Source organism: Buceros rhinoceros, unplaced genomic scaffold (genome assembly GCF_000710305.1).
Source record: "Buceros rhinoceros silvestris isolate BGI_N320 unplaced genomic scaffold, ASM71030v1 scaffold9686, whole genome shotgun sequence".
NCBI lineage: Eukaryota > Metazoa > Chordata > Aves > Bucerotiformes > Bucerotidae > Buceros > Buceros rhinoceros.
This window is the reverse complement of record NW_010415785.1, coordinates 56,372-65,705: the sequence shown is the minus strand read 5'-3', so window position 1 is coordinate 65,705 and position 9,334 is coordinate 56,372. Positions and strand designations below refer to the sequence as shown.

Sequence of the window (9,334 nt, the reverse complement as noted above, 5' to 3'; positions counted from 1 at the left end):
CTATTTTAATATATTTTTAATTTATTGTGTTTGCATATTTTTCTAGTATTTCATCCAAGACCTCTTGGAAGAAATATTTTTTGCTGTTGCTCTCTAGTTTAAAAAATCCTTATTTAAAATATATGTATTTTATGCCTGAATTACATGAACAGATTTTCTTTGAAATGTTTCTTATAAACAGGATCTATGTTCTTGTAAATGAACTTGAAATTCATCATTTGTAAGGTTTTTTTTTTTCACCTAGGAAGCCTATGCCATTTTAAATACATTTGAAACTGAGGTTACAAAAGAGGAATCAGAAGGAGTTCGTACACTCAGATATTCTTTCAATAAGTTACAAAGGAAAGCTGTAAGTATATAAAACTATGTTATTTTCCATTTGACTTTAATAGCTTTTTTCAGAGTATAAATAACAGTGAGGGACCAATTGTCACTCTTGCCCTCAGTTGCCCATTAGTGTCTGTACCTTTTATTAGTATGTTTACTTTCTAATTTTATTTTTGTAGAGTTCTTTAAATATTATTGTAGGTTTTATATATATGCTTAAAACCTGCAATAAAATGAGTAATTTTCTATGTCTCTCTGCTCTTTCTGCTTGCCTTCATTTCCAATTTTTGTTATTATTCTCTGATCAGGAAATGACTACCCTTAGATTACCTGTTTTTAAGATGTGCATACTCTGCAAGCGTCCTTATCCTCAAGCAGTGATTGCACATGTATCTTTATTGTTTTGGACAGCCTTATATCCCTCAAAAGCTCAATATTTATTGAACATTTTTTGTAGGGTCTGTGGTTAGACAGAAATATGTAGATATTTTATTGGAACAGTTCAGTGAAATCCTGTCCCATAGATTAATCACTCTGGAAAGGACTCAAGAGATCAACAATCTATTTTGTTCTGCATTTCATGCAGCTTTTGGTTCTTTCTCAAACTTTTGAACAAAGAATAAGAAAGTTGAAAAAGAGAAGGCAGAGTAATCTGTGAGGAAGAGAACCCTTGGGTTTTGATAGTTTTTAGAGGGAGAGGAGGAAGGAAAAGAATAGTATCTTCTTTCCCCCTCCCCACTCCCCCCCACCCCCCACCTTTTCCGTGTCCTTTTGTTTCTCTACCCCCTTGTAAGGAGTGTGCTTAAAGGTGGAGAGGAATTTTGTTACTGTTTTGGTTGTTTTCTTTGTTCCTCTCCACTTTCGTCTCAAAAATTGAATGTATAGCACTATAAATGGAAAAAATTATTTAGCTTCAGATAGTTAATCTTTGTTCAGAATTTTAATGCATTTTATTTATAATTTTGGTTTATACATAACTCCAGTATCTGTTCCCAATTTTTAAAGAAATAACTTTGATTTTGATCTTTGTGTGTCAGACCAGAGTTCAAGATGAGTTGGTTCGAGTTCAGTCCAGTTTTAAGAGTAATTTGCTAGAATCAGTTGCAGTTTTTCGGGAGGACGTATCAAACTTTGAAATGTCATATGAAACGGTAAATGGATTTAGTAATTACCTGCAAGACTCATACTTAGTTTTTCAGTACTTTTGGTTTGCAGCGGTTGGGTGCCGTAATTTTTTTCTGCTCAGCTACTAGAAGTTTGATACCATGGTTGCTAAGCAGTCATTATTGTAGGTCAAACTTTTCAGTATGAATAAATAGCAGTGCACATAACTCTGTAAGGAAAGAAAAGAAACCCTGGCAGTACCACTTGTCATGAAATCTTAATTTAGATATTAATTTAGGTATTAATTTAGAAATGGTAGCACATAGCATCTTTGCTCACACATCAGCATTAAAAAAGACAGTCACATCACTGACTGGGTATTTTGTTTACAACAAAAGAAAACAAAATATGGAAAATGAAAGCCTAGTCCTTACGAAGTTTAAGCTAAAGAATTTTCTACTTCATAGAAGTTATCTTTTCTTAAAGTTACCATTTTAAGTATTGCATTACCAATATAACTTGATTGGGTTTTGATTACTGAAAAAATATGCATTTTGTGATGGTTGGTAAATATATAGTGGCCTTCAGTCAATGAGAATGAATATTCAATTTTTGTTAACTGCTTATTGAAAGGAAGGACCTATGGTTCCAAGTATTCCACCTCAGGAAGCCAGTAATAGGCTACAGATCTTTCAGGTAAGAAAATAAACCAAATAATTATAGTTCCAAATAATTAAAATTAGATCTGTTATTGCTTATCAAAAGAAGTTTAGAAAGAGACACATCTACAATCCTTGGTAAATGTGTCTTGGTGGATATTCTGTGTAGTATTACGTTAACTATACTTTAGAGTCTCTCAGGCAATGTTTTTCTTAATGTGGAAGGAGTGATTGACCAATAAGTAACCTTGCTCCACTCTTTGCATTTTGTAAGCAGAAATTATTTACTTAAATTAGTTAATGCAGTAGAAGAGGGAATAGTCAAGCACGACTCACTGACTGAAAAGAAGCCAGGTTACATATGAGTCACATAAGCCAATTTTTAAATCTTTTAAAGATCACATTTTGCATTAGATAATCATCATTCAACTTGATATTTGTTTTCTGTGAACCATGGTCCATAGGTCCATAACCACTTTTTCATCTACTTTTAATCCTTCTTCCCTTCTCTGCAACTTAGAGTAACTTGAAGATTTTTTCAACAGGACTTTTGTCAGCTTCTTACAAATTGTATAGACTCTAAAAAGTAAAATGTTTGTGAAAAGCACCAAGTAACTAACAGAAGGTACTTAAACCTCCTAACGCATCTAATACATACTGAAAATGGAGTAATTTTCATTGAATTTGGTGCATTTATTATTTTGCCAAGAGAATGTTTTGAACCTATTGGTAGTAACCAACAAAATAATTTTTCTTTCCTCTGTTATATGGTGATCATATCCTTTGGACAGCAGCTATACTTTGAAAATAATTGTATTTTAGGCATTGTATTTTCAGGCTGTATATCTCGTCATCTGATGCCAGTTTTTTTTTAATTTGTCCCATTTTACATTCCATTTTTATAAAATTCTTCTTCAAATTATTTTTTCACATATAAACTTCCGCTATTCGAATTTGATATGTGTTAATTACATTACATGAGAACCGATCAAAATTTTAGAACAAAAATATTTCAGATATTTAAATATGCTTCTAATAGAATTATTTTAAGATTTATTTTAAGACAAAAACATTTTCATTTTGTTTGTATGAATCCTAATTTTATCAGGCTAACTTTGATGAGCTGTGGAGAAAGTTTATCACATACTCATCTGGCGAACAGTTGTTAGGATTGCCTGTCACAGACTACGAAGTCTTGCATAAAGTCAGGTAACTCTGAAGATACAGCTGTCTCAGGTGTTTATTAAGTCTGTTAGAAAGGCCTAGGGAACACCAAAGACAGAAATACTGTAATATGGAATGTTTCCCTTGCCTTAAATTAAATAAAAATAAACCAATTAAAATTTTAGAGGTCTAATGAATTTGCCAATAAAAAATAGTTCTATGTATTTATTATGGTAACAGAACATACCAGATTATTTTATTAATGTAAATACTCTATAAGGGAGCAGAATACCATGTCCTAATAAAAAAAAAAGTAGATGACTAAATATAGTACTACATATTAAGATGTGGTACAAAAAGCGAACGGAGAAATACAACTACAGCTTTTACGAAAGTCTGAATTTTTTTGAGCAGCTGTACAAATGAGAATCAGATTCTAAAGTTTCTGCACCAGCCATTTCAATGGTTTGGTGATTCGCACCAGATGAGGATCCGACCTTTTTTGGGCTGTTTTTTTGTGCAAATTCAGAGTGCTTCCGAAGTAGATAAAGCGATTGTCCCCACTCGCCATGCTCTGCATTGCGCTGCAGACCCAGCTCATGTACATAAACTAGGTTCCTTCTGGATGAAAGGAAGTTTTAAAGAACTGGACAAAAGCAAAACTTTGCCTGAGTATGTTTAGCGTGGATGCCAGTTGCTCTTTTTTGTGGATTTTATTCATGAAGTGTTCTTTCCTGTGTTAAGAAACATAATCTAATTTATGTACCTGAATTTTTTGAGTAATATTGCAGATACCATGTATTTATCTGTTGTGAAATTGTGAAATATCCATTAACTGATTGAAATTATTAGTATGATTTCTTTTTTTCCCCCAGGAAGGAGTTAGGCTTGCTTCACAAATTGTATGGATTATATGATACAGTAATAAACAATATAAATGGTTATTATGAGATACTTTGGGTGGATGTAGATATTGAAAAAATTAATGCTGAACTTCTAGATTTTCAAAACAGGTACGTTCGTAATATAAATGATAACAGATGTTAAATACATCAAGATTTAGATGGCTGCAGTAAAGCTATTTGATATCTTTAAATACAAAACTGCCATGAATAAGGTTTTTCATAAAGTCACAAGATTCTTGAAGGAATAGTGGAATAGCACTGTACATTTTTTTAACCAGACTTTTACCTGTACTTTTGATAAGCGAAGGGCATACATTAAGTTGGAAAGTCAATCTCCTCAGCTAAACCCACCAAAAGGTTAGGAGTTCTGAAAGTTCGTTTGTAAAAAGTTCTTCAACGAGGAGGATGAGTCCATTGATTTTAAGTCCTGAATACAAGAATAACTTTTCTAGTATTTTAGAATATTTTTATCCTTTTTAAAAAACATTTCTGCCATTTCAAATACATTAACAATTATGAGTATCTTAAATAGTATGGGTTTGTGAAACAAGTTATAAATATTGTGGTAGTGCTGAAAACTTCAAATGGTTTTGACACCGTTGAGAGTGTTAGATGTAATTAGTTTGATTCAGAAGTATTTTCTAACATTTAATTTAACTCCTCTTAGTATTTTCAAAAGTACAGTTATTATTTTGGGAAGAATATAATATAGAAGAATAAGACACAGAATAACTGCATGGATCGCAGTGCCTAACTTTCCTGCTACTGCATAGAGTCCTGCGATAAGCTTGGCGAGCTCTATCCTAAAACATCTCCTGCTTTCTTGGCACTTTCTTTACAGAGCCAGTCCTCCTATTAGATCAATATTCCAGAATCTTTCATTATGAATTTCTGAAATAAAGGCATTTGTACTTGTGCCAGTATTTGGTACTTTTGAGTATATCTATACCGCAGTTACGGAGCAACGCAGGCCTGGTAAAACAGCTTTAAATCCATCTTAGATCATGTTGAAGTCTAACAGCTGACGTAGAGAGCACCACAAGAGCTAGATTGTATTGCCTTCTGAAACTGACTTTGTTAAGGGAGTTTAAGTAGAAGTGTATAAAAGGGCAATTACTTAGCTGTTTCTTAGGCTGTTGAGTACTCCCACATATTTACCTACCATTTCCTTCAATTCTCCATTTTGTCAACATCTTGCCTCTTGGCATTACTTTGCAGTTTTTAATGGCTTAGCACACCGATGAGGTCAGGTAACCCCAAAACAGTACCATCATCTTCCTAAACTAGAGGAAAAGGATCTCTGCTACAGAATGTGGAATTTTTTACTTGATTTTTTTTTAATTTGTTATTGGCTTCTAGTCCATGGTGTCCTGGTATGGTACTGATATATCAAATATGTCATTATAAAGCATAAAATTGGTAAGTGAAGAATTTCCATAGTTTTCAAAGTGCACTCTTGACAGTCAGAGCTGAAGGTCAGGTCTTAGAGTTGCTTTATTTCTGAATCTGTAAGTGGGAAACATTAACCAGAGACTACTAATCTATCATGAAGGAAATATGTGCCAAAGAGTATTTTAATTTCCCAAATTTGAGATTACCTATACTGATAGAATTTCAGGGATTAAGAGTCTCTCAAAGAAGCAAGACGTTGACAGACACCTAATTGTGATAGTGTCTTGTTTTTGTGTAAAACCATATCTCCTAGTTCACAAGAGTCAATAAAGAAAACAGGACACCCAGCTCTGGAACCTGCTGCATGTCTTTCAAAATTTGCCTCTTTGCTGTATCTGATTCCTCTGTCCCAAATCGCAGGACCTAATGTTATCTCTTTACTAATGTGTGAAAATAATGGCTGCAAACAGATAAATTTATAAAATACTCAGATGTTTTGCCTGAGTTTCTAAGGAATAAGATGATCTGCTATGCCACTGTCTAACCACGCATGTGCTCCTGTTTTCAAGAATGCTGAAATATTTGGGTTCATTTTATCTATTGGTTAGTTTCAACTTTCAACAAGACAGATTTCTCACTATCCTGGTTTCATCTGGGATAGAGTCAGTTTTTTCCCTAGTAGCTGGTAGGGTGCTCTCTTTTGGATTTCCTGTGAGAAGAATGCTGGTAACACACTGATGTTTTAGTGTGGCTAAGTAGCGCCTATCCTAAGGTAAGGGTTTTCAGTTTCCCACGGTCTGGCAGCAAGCAGGTACACAAGAAGCTGGGAGGGATCTTAGCCAGGACAGCTGACCCAAACTGCCCAAGGGGATATTCCGTACCACAGGACATCAGGCCCAGTATTAGAAGCTGGGTGGAGCTGGCTGAGGGAGGCAGACTCTCTGCTCAGGCACCAGTCAGCAGGTAGTAAGCCATTGAATTGTGCATCGCTTCTCTTTTCTTGGGTTTTATTCCTCTCTCTTTTTGTTATATTCCTTTTCGTTACAACTATTTTATTTTTAATATTTTTGTTGTTATTTTATTTTATTTTAGTTATTAAACTGTTCTTATTTCAACCCACAAGCTTTACTCTTTTTTTATTTATTAAACTGTTCTTATTTCAACCCACAAGCTTTACTCTTTTTTTCTGATCCTCTTCCCCATCCCACTGGGAGGGAGAAGCAGTGAGCAAGCAACCATGTAGTGCTTAGGTGTTGGCTGGGGTTAAACCACAACCTTATGTGCCTATGAGTTCTACAAAAGTCAGAACTTCACCGTAGTCCAAAAATCGACACAAAATCGACACAACCTGCGGGGAAAGGCAGGCAGGTATTAAACGTTCTGGTTAGCAGCAACCAGGGAACTAATGAACGTGAACGTACTGGCAACCACACAGCACCAACATAGCTCTAGACCAGTCACGGACTGCTGTATTGTGCCTGATTACGGAAAATATGAAATTACATCAGTGGGAGGGAGAGAACCAAAGGAAATATGATCCAGGCTTTACTACTTTTCCTGGTAAATATATATGTAACCATTTACATTAGGACGTTCCTGCGGTGGGTCAATTGCTTAATTCTTAGAGTGTAGGCTCTGTAAAAGTGTGGTCAAAGAGGTGAATAGTCATTTAACTGTTTTGCTGCTTTTTTCTCACATTATAAGCATATAATTTTTATAGTCAGTAGTTCCAGGATCACTAACCAAAAGTAGAGAAGGTGTTCACATCTTTCTAATTTTCATGTCTACATCCAAAGTGGTATATTAGTATGTGCCATGTGTATAACTGGTATTGTAAATTGAAGTAAATATTGTATTTGTACAAGGATTACAGTAGTGAAATTTAACTAATATTGCTTTGGTTTTTGCTTGCCAATAAAGAGTTTGCGATGATAAGCAGCAGATAACCTGTATTTTAATGCAAAACTGCAATATATCTCTTTATTTGCAAAGAGCGTATTGGTTAAAACTGTTAAAAATTAAGATTTATTAGTAGACCATTTGCATGACTTTCTTCTAAAAAGGCAGACTAATCGACAGAGATTAGAATTTTACATAGAAAATGTTGACCTCAACACGATCTGCTTCATATCTCCTTGACTGTTTTCAAAATGTTGAAATTGTAAAACAATTCCTGTTTTGACAAAAAAGGCATTTACTACTGTATCAATTTAACTTGACTGCAGATGCCGTAGACTACCTAAAGGGCTTAAACACTGGCAAGCATTTTTAGATCTCAAGAAAAAAATCGATGATTTTAGTGAGTGTTGTCCTTTGTTGGAAATGATGACCAACAAGGCAATGCAGCAAAGACACTGGAATCGTATTGCTGAAACAACAGGACAACAATTTGATATAGAATCTGATTCCTTTTGCCTTCGAAACATCATGGAAGCATCAATTCTTGAACATAAAGATGATATTGAAGTAGGTACATACTTTTCCCTCCTTGCTCACTTTATATTGTCAGCAAAAATATGATTATTTATAAAATTATCACCTTTTTAAAAGTGTTTTTTCACTTCATTAATGTCCTGGACTCTCAATAAGATCATGCTAGTTTAAATAATTTGTGTTTTATTTATAAGTTTTTATCCATATGAACAAATACAGAGGTAGCAACTCAAATCTTTGGACATTTATTTCTAGATAGTCTCGTAATATTTTTCCTGGCCCTGTTTTCTGCGATTTTCTTAACCCCCCTCCCCCCCCTTTTTTTTTGGGGGGGGGGGAGGGGAAACCAAGCAAAACTTCATCTGATCATGGTTACATAATTTTTCACTCTGTGGATGATTTAAAGATTTGTAAATGAATCAGATATTTTAGGGGAATGTTCCGTGTTTATTAATATTTAATACGAACAGCTTTCTAGATCTTTATGGCTTCTTCTGAAGCATACAACTTCAAAAGATCCCCCGTAACTTGAAAAAACTCTCAGCTATTGTTATATTACATTCATAGTTGATTTATATGGAAGCATTCCAAGTTGATCTGCTGAGTTCTGAATTAAGCTCCAATTTGAACAGAATGTTCATAGAATCACAGAAATGTTCAGGTTGGAAAAGACCTTTAAGATTGAGTTTACCATTAACCCAGCACTGCCAAGTCCACGACTAAACTATGGCTCTAAGTACCTCATCTACACATCTTTTAAACACTTCCAGGGATGACAAGTCAGCCACTGCCCTGGGCAGCCTGTTCCAATGCTTCCCAATCCTTTCAATGAAGAAATGTTTCCTAATATCCAGCCTAACTCTCACACGGCACGACTTGAGGCCATTTCCTCTTGACCTATCACTTTTTCCTTGGGAGAAGGGACTGACACCACCTTGCTACCACCCTCTTTCAGAGAGTGGTAAAGAGTGACAAGGTCTCCCCTCAGCCTGCTTTTCTCCAGGCTAAACAACTTCAGTTCCCTCAGCCGCTCCTTGTAGGACTTGTTCTCTGTTCCCTTCAGCAGCTTCGTCACCCTTCTCTGGATGCTCTCCAGCACCTATGTGCTCCACACATTTGTTGGACTTGATGACCTTCCCAATCTAAACTATTCTTAGATTCTGTGATTCCCTAAGTTGAAATGTATTAAGATTGAGAGTTCATCTGGTGATGAATCTACATTATTACCCTAAACCTTGTAGAAATTATGATTCAGAAATGTTGTTATGGAGAAATAATACAATGTGAAGCCACAGAAATAGTATATCCATGAGTTTTCAAGTGTGCATTTTTCAGTTTTCCATACGAGTA

At 34.9% G+C, this 9,334-nt stretch overlaps 1 protein-coding gene across 1 annotated transcript in view; it reads left to right on the top strand.

The window, feature by feature from the left end:
* Window positions 1-244: 244 nt before the first annotated feature.
* The window catches only part of LOC104494678 (dynein heavy chain 8, axonemal-like), a gene marked incomplete at both ends in the record, with an annotated part of 64,347 nt that continues 55,257 nt past the window's right edge, over window positions 245-9,334 (top strand). The window contains 6 exons of the mRNA XM_010137542.1: window positions 245-349; window positions 1,365-1,478; window positions 2,065-2,127; window positions 3,199-3,299; window positions 4,130-4,267; window positions 7,777-8,017. Coding sequence (XP_010135844.1) covers window positions 245-349; window positions 1,365-1,478; window positions 2,065-2,127; window positions 3,199-3,299; window positions 4,130-4,267; window positions 7,777-8,017 — 762 coding nt within the window. The remainder of the gene's footprint in view (window positions 350-1,364; window positions 1,479-2,064; window positions 2,128-3,198; window positions 3,300-4,129; window positions 4,268-7,776; window positions 8,018-9,334) is intronic.